The sequence below is a fragment of the Aythya marila genome (assembly GCF_965140915.1).
Source record: "Aythya marila genome assembly, chromosome: 1".
Classification (NCBI taxonomy): domain Eukaryota; kingdom Metazoa; phylum Chordata; class Aves; order Anseriformes; family Anatidae; genus Aythya; species Aythya marila.
The window spans coordinates 185317247-185330784 of NC_139042.1; the positions used below are offsets into that span (position 1 = coordinate 185317247).

At 34.5% G+C, this 13538-nt stretch overlaps 1 protein-coding gene across 1 annotated transcript in view; it reads right to left on the bottom strand.

Moving 5' to 3' along the window:
* Positions 1–13538, bottom strand: part of GRM8 (glutamate metabotropic receptor 8) — a gene marked incomplete at both ends in the record, with an annotated part of 339489 nt that overhangs the window by 37141 nt on the left and 288810 nt on the right. Inside the window, one exon of the mRNA XM_082784661.1 lies at positions 7573–8508. Coding sequence (XP_082640787.1) covers positions 7573–8508 — 936 coding nt within the window. The remainder of the gene's footprint in view (positions 1–7572; positions 8509–13538) is intronic.

Below are 13538 nucleotides of genomic sequence, written 5' to 3' on the forward strand. Positions count from 1 at the left end.
CTTCTGAGATTACTGATTATTATTTTCTAAAGTGGATGAAGATGGAAGAGTCATCTAGTTATCTGTGCTACCAAACATTATTTCTGCTTCCCATTTACAGATAGGTGCTTACTACAAAAACCAGCAAGTAGCCAAAAAGTCATATTTATTTCTCTGGCAAGCACTACCTCTTCATATGTTACCAACTCGCTGACTTTCCCCAGCATAGGGCAGGAAGTAGATCAAAAGCTAATGCAATTTTTCTGGCACCTCATTTCCTGTCTTCTCCTTTCCCAAAGACCCTGAAGCTACCATTCACCATGGGGACAGAAGGAAACGTCAGACAAGCAAAACATTGGTGTTTTCCATTATGTGTTAGGTGCACATCTCTTCAATGTATGCAACCAGATACACTAGCACAATGTTCATATTGGAACACACATGCAACCATGTAGGAAAGAAGAGGGTATACAACCTTCAAGTGCATGCATGACCATTTCACTGAACAACTGGAAAAAAAAAAAAAAAAAAAAAAAGTTTCCTTGTTTTGTTAAATAATCCCCTTCACTTTCAGAGAAGTTGTCTCCCTTGCTGATACCTTCTAATAACCTAATAATTAAAACCAGTGTTCAGTGTACTTACTTAAAATACTAGTAGCTTAATTGATATTAAAGTAAACAGAGAAATGAAATTACAACTTAAAGACTGTAGGCATATCTTAAAATGATAAAGTCAAGTCTTTAAAATTATGTATGCATTAGCTATGCACCAAATTCTTCATTCAGCAAGAAAAACATTTGCTGAAACTCATGCTGAATAACAACAAAAATACTATACAGAGCCTAGAATTTTGAATTGAGGTCTCCACAAGGTTTTATTGAGTGGGTAGCACAATCTGAAAGGAATCTTCTACTTAGCTTTCATGTACATTAAGGAGACAGGTCACACACCTTTTTGTTATGGTCAGACAGAAGCAGAAGGACCTTTTCTTTGCAGTAACCCACGAAGCATCCAAGGGGGCTTCAACAAACCCCCTTGGGGTTTGCAGATGCATTTTTCCTCAAAATAACTTGAAATAACTTGGAAGCTCTGTTTCTTTTTCCTCTAAATATTCACTTCTGAAGCAAAGTAGCTAAACAGTGATGACCACCCCATAAAGAATGTTACAATGCTTGTTTACCTTGCGTGTCTGAAGCTGCAGTGTAGTCTAAAGCCACTTCCTGACAACAATGAACTTAGGTGTCAAAGCTTCAGATGGTGTAAACTAGTATATTAAAGAAGCTATATAGCAATTCTCTATTAAAATTCATGTTGTGTTGCACCCCAAAAGACAGAGGCATACAAGAAAAGAAAATTCATGAACATTAATAATCTTGTTAATTTAAAATTGGTTAACTACATATAAAATTAACAGAATAAAAAATAGTTTATTGTTTAGAAGCTCAAATTTATATCTGATATTCAGAGTCCAGACCTCTTAATGACAACAAATTATAAAATTTTTGTTTCTATTTGCAACTGCTTTTTAAACCTTCCTGATATTCCACACTTTGAATTTAAAAATGGCATTTTGTAGACACAATATAGCTTTCTCCACCTGAACTCTGAGATGATGTGAATCAGCTCTCTTCTAAAAACTATCTAGCTCTTTTTATGCAGTAATGTGCTCGAGATATGATATACAGTGTGTAGCTGATTACAGTATCTAAGTCAGAGTATCTTATCAACATGGATACAAATAGGAACTCTTTATAAATGCTACAGCAACAGAAATACTATGTGTTGTATGTAAATCAGAAACTGTAGTGTATAACAAAGTTTTGTATGCAGAAAGGGAGGCAGTTGTGTCTATGTTGTGCATAATTGTGCACAATTCACAATCAAATTAAATTATCAAAATAAGACTGAATTATATTTAAGTGAGTAGAGCTCAAGACATCTTTTTGTACAAGAGACCAACTTGGCTGACTACAGCACTCCCTTCTGAGTTCTTAGTTAATTCTCTTTTACTGCAGTTTAGATAATTACGGAATAGTATATATCAACTTCTAAGTTATTACTTGTTACAAGGGCTGGTCAGAAATATTAAAGTTTTCAGATGAAAGTTTTCTGACATTAAAGTTTGGTGACAGTTAAGAGTCACTTGTGACCATTTCCACCTTAAGAAATTTGGAACAGCACAAAAGTTGTGAAATAATCCTGTTTCAAAACAGCTTTGCTTACCAAATTCAATTCCTACTCAAAACCAAAGAAAAACCTGAAACTAAAAAAAGCTTTCTAAATGTTCACAATATTCTAAATGACTCAGGTCATCTCTTTTGTCTCTATTATTAACAAATAAACATTTTCCATAGTCTAGTTTTAAGTTTTGATTCTAGAAGCAAGAGGACAGCTTTATCTACAAAAATACTTATGGAATAGATTGCCATACAGTGACTTTTAAAATAAAAGAGGATCTATATTTTTAAGTGGTTTCTCATTGGAGGTAACTTCTGCAGTTTACCTGGACTCATCAGAGTAGTATAACTACAGCTTTGCTCTTTCACACCAGCTTGTGGAAGTCTGGGAAGTGAAAAATAGATTTACAAGGGTGCTGAAACCATTATTTGTTCAGACAAAGGATGAAACCAGCAATGTCCACAGTACTGAATAAATTCACCAGCAGGAGAGAAACATGCTGTCTAGAGGATAAGTAAGGAATGAAGCATTTCCCTCACATCAGGGAAGGGAGCAGAAGAGTGGATGGGAAATTGCAACTCAGTCCTACCCTTTTCACATGTTTTTTTCTGAACCTGCTTCTAAATCAGAACAAAGCCCTAATTTCTTATGAGGATTAGGAAAATCCTATGGAAATAATCAAATTTAGAAATAATTTAGCTTGTGAAACATTTATGTCTGAAAAAAAAAAAAATGAAACAAGAAAACATAATGAAGAACTTCCCCCTTCTTAACATGTTATTTCCAGTGAGATATGGGGAGGTTCCTAACAAACAATCTGGTGCTTTTTATCTGATTTCCAACTTTCCAAAACATGCAAACATTCAAGTAATTATAGTTTTTTAATAGTCCTTCAGGTCCTCCCACAATCTAAAGATTTGGAGAAAAATCAGCAACAGCACAGAAATTGTTTCATACAATGATAAACTATGAAACGTGTAAAGTATTATTTCAGCAGTCTTCTAACTTTGGATCCTGTAGAAATCAAAAATAAAAAATGTTCCAAATATCCCTCTAAAGAGACACTAAAGATTCTAGCTTAATTAAGTCAAATATTATTCATGAAATGAAAGAAATACTAACATGATAAGCTGCCTTTCTTTATTTTTGCCTGTGATGTGTGCTGCATGGACTACCTGCAGAGACAGATCTCTGAATACGATCGGAATTAGAAGAGAATGCTTTGAGGTGAAGAAAAGGCTCGATGCAGTCTGCTTCATTAACACAGCCTGAGGCATCATTAAGACGCTTTGTTTTCTTACTGTCACAGGAATACAGTTAGCCAAGAATTCATAATAATTGCAAATAAATAAATAAATACATACATCCATAAATAAGGGACTTTTTCTAAATTCTGTGGAAATGTGGGGGAAGCTAGGGGTTTCTAGCCGAATTCTCATTAGTAGGTTTTGGCTGGTTGGTTGGTTGGTTGGTTGGGTGGCTGGTAGGGTTGTTTGTTGTGTTCTTTTTATGCTAAAGGATATATCTTATTCGACTAATGGAACCATTTTGCTCTCCCACACAGAAATGAGTATCTTCCTCTTGATAACTACAGCAGTTGCTTACAAGTCAAATTAATATTGGTATAATTGGGATACTCTTAGAAGTGTTTCTACCTTCTTTCAATGTTACTAACAGCTAAGATCCACTTGATCAGCAAATCCAAGATTAAATTAGTTACTATAGTAAGATGATAAAGATAATAACTTATCAGATTAACTGGAAAATGTGGTAAAATTTATCTCCTTTACTAGATCACACCTTACAATTGCTTCCAGGGGGAGGAGAAGGCAGAAATCTTACAGTATTTTCTATGATCCTCTTTCCTTAAAGGAAAGTACAACCTGTTTTCTTTCACAGTATGGGAAGCAAGTATTCATCTTCTCATTCAAAACACAGTATTTCCAGGTTAATAATAATCAATGGTGTCTGTATTATCTGTGAATGAACATGATTTATCCACCTGTCAAAACTGGTAAAAGGAAGAAAATTAAACTAGTTCTGTTTGTCAAATGGGGATGTAGTTCAAATAGCCATCTATCCTCAGATGGTTTTTGTGCAGTCTACTGTTGTAACTTAATTTTACCTAGAGGTTCACCAAACATCTGTTTTAATCACTCAGCTAATTTAACTCTCTTTTTCTGTGGCATTCCAGTCATCATGACATCTTAGATATCTCTATTCCAGATGATTCCAATACTAAAGTGCTTTGCCATGCACATGTGCAGATGGAGCAGATGGAGGCTTACATTGACAGAAGGCTTTCTCACAGAAATTCACTCCTTTTCCTCTAAAGAACCTCACAGACATTTATGCAAGTCTTTAAAAAAAAAAAAAAAAAAAAAAAAAAAGATGTTTTATGATTTAGGAATAAATTTTTAATTTGGTTCTATGATGCACTGGAATAATCTGTAATTTTTAGTGTTTTGGTGGTGGTGGTGGTTTTGTTTTTGTTTTTTCTTAATAGCAGCTGTCAAAACTGGCCAGATCATGAATGGACAAAATCATGAATTAGACAAAAAAAATCAAATGGGATTTAAAAGTCAACACTATTATTCTTCTCTGTAGAACATCTACAGAAATAACAACCTAAAAATGCCATGTTTAGTGATTCTTCTAATTATTATTATTAAGACTAAGGACAAACAATAAATGTGAAGATCCATAAAAGCCAGAAAGCTTGGGTTATGCAGCAATATACTTATTTGCATGCCCTTCGTCAAGCACATTTGAAGTTTGACATACACCTACACTCAGTGGCTGAACTTGTACCAAATGTATTCTTTGCATTCTATCCAGAATCTCCTAGCAGCTATATATTTTAGGGAACTTATCCAATGACCACTAATGGTAAAGTTAAAATTTCCATAATGACCTATGGATTTTGGATCCAGACACCTGTATTTAGCATTTAATGATCCTATTTTTTTCATTTATCAGTGGAAATATCCTGACAGTGAAATAAAAATAAAAGTTCCTCAAAGCATTTTCTACTTAATCTGTACTCACAGAATAGTTAATTAAGTAAACATAACCTCTCTTCCCAAATATGCAAAACTTCTGCTATTGTTATAAAATCGAAGTGCACCAAAACATTTTTGAGAACGTTTAACTATTCAGACAGAAATGTGTTGAAACTTAATAGCACAATGAAATGCTAGTTGGAAGTACACCTGGCTTGTAGTGAATGCTATGTTAAATTTTATTAGTCAACATTTCAAAAAACGAATCATTACTTTAAAAGAGTATTTTAAGTTCCTGAACTTATTACTCAGTTCTCTCTAAACAAACTCAAGCCATAAAAAGAAGGATACTAAAATCAACTGCAAGATTAACTTCAAAGTGAGTGAGTAAGCTTTGAAGAAAAGTCTGTTTATTTTTTAATTAATTTCTTTCATCTTTAGAAAAGATCATAGGATCATTGAATTATTTAGAGTGGAAAATACCTCCAAAATTATCATGATATCAAATTTAAAATAAGATATCCTATACTGTATTAGTTTGTTTTAAAAATGCTTCTTTCAGTGTTGATTAACTGAAAAACCTGCAAGTGAGTTTGAGTATATTCAATGTATATATGTGTGCACTACCCTATTATATTTTTTCCTGTTCAGATAAACAATTAATTGTATGACTGCATGAGCTATTATGATGATGTCTGTAAGACTGTGTGGAAACATGCTTTTATTTGCAGCCAAAAGTAGAAGCACTCTGAAAAGAATTATTTGAATTACAAAACTACTGTATTAGCATATTAATTTGCTTTTTTCTTCCTGAAAGTTATCCGAAGAATAACAAATCATTTGTAAAAAAAAGAAGCTGTGCAATTTAGTATAATTTGTGCATTCAGTCTTGGATTTCATAAGAGAAATGCAAAAGAGGTGTTCATTAATCTTGTCTTTAGTGGTCAAAACCAAATCATTCTTTACTACAAGCTAAAGTGAAACACTGGTGTAAATCACTAAATCACAGTGTAAATCAGAGGTGTAAATCACAGTAGTGTAAAACCTCACTGCCTAGTATCCAGCCAAGTAATATTTCTGTGTTTCAATACTCAGAAATACATTTGTATTTCTATAGGTACTTGCCATAAAATTTACTGCCCCAAGCTGTTAAAACATAAACTGTGTGTGACTTAACCAAAAACATACACACACAAATTCAACATTTATGGTCAATGCATCTGAACATATTTTCATATATCAGACTTTTAAAATCCTTAGTAACTGTATCTATAATATGCCATTACTTTGGTACTTGTTTCTCTTGACTTAATCCAAAAGGCCATGGAAATTAAGCCTGATGCAATTCAGTAAGACTGTTTACCTCATTTTTTAGTGAGGAAAATGTGGGGTTTTTTTGTTTGTTTGTTTGCTTGTTTGTTTTCTGCCACACTGCCTTCCCCTCATGATCCTTCTGTTTGAATTAACAGGTGTTTTATGAAGCTATTCGGACCTATTCTTTAATTCTGCAGGTATGAGTGTCATCAGAACCACAAACGTGTTAAAACTTTGAACTACTACAAGAGGATACATGCTGACTTTTCCAATTGAATTAATTAAACTAAAAATATAAACTTAAAAACACTTTAAAAATCACCTGTTAGAAAAAAAAAAAGGAAAAGAGATTATGAAAAGAACTGATGACTTTCCTATTTTATTGTATTCCAAACCTTGCAGATTTGCAGTTTTGAAGATTGATGTTGCTATTATTGCTCTTTCCTACCTAACTTGTCATCTTCACTACTATCAGCTGAATACAAACCCACACAGTCAACATTTATCTCTGTCTTCCCATTAGAACTAAGAGCAGTAGAGTTAACTGACTGATGTGTTTTGCAGGGTTTACCATGACTGATATCAGGAAAGAATCATGCCAACTGAAAGAGGAATAACAGATATCATAGTATGCAATGTTGAATTTCTCATTAAAGCATCAGGAAAATATTTTCTTTCTCTTCTGCAACAATAACTAGTGATTTGTGCTTTAAATTATTTCACGTATACTTAATTCACTCTTCCTAACAAAGAGAACAAAGATTTATAGTGCTTCATGTAACAGGCTGGAGCATCACAGAAGGATAGTAATAAGCATAAGAAATGCTAATTTAATGTAAGTACATAGTGAGAGTATTTTTATTTTCTCACTACATTATTACATTATTAGGACAACCGTACTACAATCACATAAAGTAACTTGTGTTAAAATGCAATCTACCATTTGAATCATATATTTTATTATTTCTGAATTCTGAGATTCTGTTCACAATTAGCATTCAGAATTACTAGTTTGTAAGTGAAAATATTTTACTGTTAAAAGTATTGCAAAACAAAAATAAAGAGAGGACAGTAATTGATTTGTAAACTTATAACTTACCTTCTCTGCTGATTGAGCTGTGCCAAAAAAGATTGGAATGAAAGCTAACCAAATTATGCAGGTTGTGTACATAGTAAATCCAATGGGTTTTGCTTCATTGAAGGTCTCTGGAACCCCTCTTGTTTTAATAGCATAAACAGTGCATGTGACCATCAAGAGAATACTGTATCCAAGGGAACAAATGAGAGAAAGATCTGAAATGTCACATTTGAGAACTCCCCTGGCATTTTCTGGTTCAAGTGTCCTCTGTTCTCCATAGTCTACTATGGTATGTGGTGGATCGATAGCAAACCAGATGAAGACTCCAATAAGCTGCAAGGATATGAGGCTGAAAGTGATCACCAGCTGGGAAGCTGGACTAATAAATTTGGGAGCTGTGACTGATTTTTTCCCCTGTTCAAATATTCTGTGAATTCTGTTTGTTTTGGTAAGCAAGGCAGCATAGCTGAAACACATACCAAGTCCTAGAAAGATCCTCCGAAATGAGCAGATCACTGTATCAGGACTTGCAATCATTAAAAATGTGATGGAATAACAGAGAAAAATCCCAGTCAAGAGCACGTAACTGAGCTCCCGTCCAGAGGCCCTGACAATCGGCGTATCATTGTACCGGACAAATGTCACGATGACGAAGGTTGTGGCAATAATACCAAGGATAGCTATGAAGACAGGCACAATGGCCCATGGGGAATGCCACTCCAGTTTGATTATAGGGATAAGCTGGCAATCAGTACGATTGGCGTTCGGTCTCTTATTGATTGGGCACAGCTCACAGTTGAATTCGTCCACCTGGTAGTGGTACCCTTCACAGCGTTCGCAGTGCCAGCAGCAGGGCACCCCCTTCACAGTTTTCTTTCTTTCCCCAGCTTTACAGGGCAGGCTGCAGACAGATGCTGGATGAGTGTGTTCTCTATTAGCCCACTGCATGTCTTCTACCTGTGGGTATAAAAAATTAATGAGCTTTCTATTTTCCCCCATTTATAATATCCTAATCCTGGCCACAGGTTTGTCATAAATCACTACATGCTGACAGTACAAATACAGTTTACCATAATAAGAAACCTGTTTCTTTCCCTTGTATTGACTTTATGAAAGCGTTAAATGATTGTGCCCAATAAATCATTCATGCCACAGGCTTGATGAGTGTCATTAGTTTCTATTTACCTCTTTACTGCTGACCAAATTGACATCTGTAAGGATATTTATTGACTCCAGGCTAGTTTAAAAGCAAAAAGCCCTGTACACAGCACTTTAAAAGTTAATCATATGCAAATATAAATACCACTAGTTCTCAAACATTTAATTACAAAATAAGGCTACGTGAGTTTCAAATAAGTTTCTGGTACAGTGAAGAAATAGATTGAAATCTCCTTGCATCAGCTCTAGCAGAACAAAAAGTGCCAGAAAAAAGATCTATGCACAGGAAATGGAATGCCACCTCTTCCAAGAATGTGAGTATTTTATACTTCTTCACTTTCTAGGTCTTGAAATTCAAAAGAGAGTTTTCTTTTCATTTCTAGAAGATAAAAATGAGCATACAGTGCTTTCTGAATAGTAATGCAAAAATATGTCATGGCTACACTTTAGATCTGATTTAAAAATTCCAAGGTTCTTTTTGTAGCACTAAACAGATGCACACAATGCAATCTTGCTTTTGAAATTCCAGATTTCTCCATAGTAGAACCTTAATAAAATACATTTTTGTTTGTTTGTTTGGTTGGTTGTTTTTTATCCCCTTGCCTATTCTTCCTGATTACCTTCCCTCCCCCCAGTAAAATCTGTATAGGGAATTAATGGATTTAAAGCAATATATCTGAAAATTATCGCTCAATTTGGTCACAGCTCTCCCTAGCCCACCCGTAGCAACATTGTGTTCTGCAAGAGATCACCCTGACTGAACCAGAACAGCTTGCAGAGCAAGGAATTGCTTATAGGCACCATATTCACACTGTTTTCCTGCCATGTTCCACCTTTTATGCCTTTATTAGGTGGTAAATACTCAAGGATGAAAGACTTGCCTTGTTCTTGCCTATTAAGTACTTAGCACTTTTATTCAATTTAGAGCATTTATTTATAAGTGAAACAGCAGTAACAAAACTTCACGTGTCAGGACTGTTTTCAGTTCATTCTGGAGGAGGACAGAATGGGGACAGCTTATCGAGTGGGATAATTTTGGCCTTAAAGATTTATTTTTCCAGAAGTTTTTCGACAGATTTGAGAGAAAATCTCAGTGTAACATCACTGGCCCCATTTGCCTTCCTGAAAGAGTCAGTGCACTGGTCGCAGTACCATGTAGGGTGAATAAAACTGAACATCCAGTGATTATCTAAAAAGAAAACACTCAAGTAATTAACTTCGTAAAAAGCATAAGAATAATCCAACGTCATGAAATAGCTTTGTTAGAGCCCTAGCAGATCACTTGACATTTTAAGAAAACATTCACCTGTTACAATCTGTTACAATCTCTGGGTTTTAATCACTGAAATTCTTAAAGCCTGCATAACCCCTAATGTTTCATCTACTACACAAGAGAGAAGGCATGTTATGATGAAATCTGTGACATCTGAGACATATTCTCCCTTCACAGAGTTGTTAGGAGAATAAATACATCAAAGCTTGTGATTTGGTCAGATACTTTGATAATGGGGTAACATGAGGCCATGGCTGTGTGGGTAAATTTGGGATGACTCAAAACGGAACAGTACTGCCTATTTGCCAGATTATAGCACACAATACAAAATCACCAGGAGAATACTTAGCACCTGTTCCAGCATAAAGTTAGAGTGTCATGGACAGGCAATATCTAGGCTGGCAGAAAGCCTGATAGGATAAAGCTAAAGTGTCCGATTTTTTAATACATATCAATTAGAAAAGTGAGCTCATACTTGATCAATATTTAATACCATGAGGCTAAAGTGTTTATCTAGCATTAAGCATGCTAGAACCACTTTTACTATACTGTGAATCCACAGTTTAGATAGGTAGAAAGAGTTCTTTTGTGTCTCTTAGAGATTCTATTCTAATAAAATAAATAAATTAATTAATTAATTAAAAAAAAAAAAAAAACACATAAAAAAAATTATTCCACAACTACTTGTGATATCGTACACTTCTGTCTTAACTGTGCTTTAATTAACTTAAAACAGACGTAAAAAATCCTGGTTGGAAACACATTAGAGTGCCTAAGGTTCCAGTGGCAACAACTGAAAACAATTTCCTGTCTCAGAAGGTCACTGGTAAAGATTTATATTGATTTTTTATTCAAATACATCCAACACATGATCTACAGAAGAAATATCTTCCAGCATGGCAATATAGGGTTATTAATGTTGAAAAAGTCACCAGCTTAACAAACTTGACACTTTTTTAAAATGAATTATGAAAACAAACGTGATTAGCTGTTAGAAATGGAACAATTCAAACGAGAGTTGGCTCTCAAAGTGTAAAAACATTCTAAAACAGTGTAGAGAGTGTAGAGAATAATCAGGGTGAATGGCTGGTGAAGGTGCATTTTACACTGCATACAAGTGACGTCTTAATAATGGTCCTGTTTGTATGGCTTTTTTTAGTCAAAACCTATAGTGATTTTTAGGCTGACCTACATTTCTGAAAAGGCTCTTAACAAAAATTTTGAGTTCTTGCTCATTACTTTTTTATCCCGTTTTCAAAGAAGGAGAAGAAACCATCCTAAGAAACATTGGACAGTGTTTGAAATTAGAGATCACCTTTAAGATGTTTGCAGTTCTTAGAAAATTCTGGCAGTGTAGGATTTTAACTCTGAAAGTAGGTACAAAGATGTAATTCCCCCTTTATACCACTTTGAATTCCCTCTTTATACTACTTTGTGGGGTCCTCCCATGAACCAAGCTACATTAAAAAGCAAAGTAACATAGTAAGAGCCAATCTGTGGAGCTCAGGTGTTGGCTCTGAAGACATATTGGTCTTGTTGGTCAGTATTTGAAATTAGAGACTGGGAAGGTAATATCGGGCTAATTCTGGCCTGGTTGAGTGGACGGAAGCCCTGGTAATGATTATAGAAGACTAATGTCCTTCTGGAGAGTATCTTCTGTTTTCATTTCAGCCAAAAGCAATTCAGTGCACGTAGCCTGAGACCCACTCCACAGTATGAGCAAGTGTGCTAAGTGGGAATAATTAGCAGATTCATTTCAAGGCAGACTCTTTAAGGAAACCAAAATGCTAATGTGTATACACCCTCAGACTGCTACTTAGACCCTACTGTGACAGAGGCAGAGGAAAGGGCAGAGGAAACTATAACAGAGTGAACACTGCTTACTTTTATTATGTCTGGGTAGATCCGGTAAGGGTCTCTGTATATGCAGCAATTAAATACTGAAAAGTCATGCTACTTCTGGTCATCTGATTCATTCCCAGCTATCTATAACCCACAGCACTCCTTGCCTTTAATGTATTTTTTAACTATTGTTTTGTATAATAGGAATTTGATAAGGAAATCTAGTACAAGACTTAATTATAAATATATATATATATAAATAAATAACAATTAAAAAAAAAAAAAAAAAAACACCAAAACACTTAAAGCTCTATCAGTTTTTCCAGTCATTGAATGTATATATGAAGGACCTGGATTCCTGAACCTGTGCAGAAGATTCAACTATGTCATTATTTTCCTATGCGTAGGTTATAGCACTGTTGTTATCACTTTGAGATTAACTTTAGACAATAAATGATAATAGAAACTGTTAAGATACAAGAAAGAGGAAAATCATCTGAATGCCTATAATTGCCATCAAATTCAAAGGGAGTTTCTGGATGCTCAGCCTCCTTTGAAAATCTGATTTTTTTTTTATTTAAAAGTAAACATTTCACAGTGGAACTTTCAAAAGTGCCAATGGGAACATTTCAATCCAGTTAATTAATTTAAATGGGAGATATGTGCCATATCTGTTTAAGTGCTTTTGATAATCCCACTATGGTTCCATCTGCAGTTTTCAACACCTAAATAATTCAGAAAACCTACATCAAGGTGACCTAGAAGCTTAAATGTTACAAAGCTAACTTCAGAAGAGCTTAATTTTAGACACACAAAGAAGAAAAGGCTACAAAAAAAAAAAAAAAAAAAAAAAAAAAAAAAAAAAGGCAATATATAGGTAGGTTTGTTTGTTTGTTTATTTATTTATTTTTGACATTGCAGTAAACTTGTTCTGCAGCACTTCAGCCCTCACTGATCAAAATCTCTGGGTCTTCAACAGCCTTTACACTGCTTAGCCCTTGCTAGGGCTGGGTGACTCTCAGATCTTTAAGTAGCCTTAGGTAAACTTAGACTCTAGAAGACTTCATCACCTTCATTTTCATGTGACATCTGCCAGCTGCTTTTGACTACAGTGTGAAATATGACAAGATTAAGTCCAGTGTAAAATACATCTGAATTTATTGTGTAGGTCAGATAGACTGGATTGGCTAGCTCTGTATTTACTATTAATAATTACATAAACATAATTATTAATTTTACATGAGTAGCTCCTCTGAATTTGGAAAGTGATAGATTGATGCGTTATCATGGAGCACCTCACTTTGGCCTACTATGAGTTACTGTTTTCTACTATTACTATATTTACTGAAGTGAAAACATCAAAAAGAGTGTGACAGCATGTCTGTAAGACACATACGAATTTTCTACAAAATGCATCATGATACAAAAAAAGAATGGCTTCATTGCTATTTAAATAGGCATAAAAATCATCCCTATATGAGTTATCTGCCTGATGGAGTCGCAATTTGCTTTAATTTGCAGCCCTAAGGTTTGCAGTTCACTAAATCATCAAAACACAGAGGAAATGCCATTTCATATCAAAATTGAGTAAACACCTCCATCCTTCATAAGCATCACAATTACAATTTTCTCTAATATCTAATAATAAAGCTAAAAATTAATGATTCAAGAAATGGGTTCAAACAAGATGAGATTTACATGACACTGTACAAGA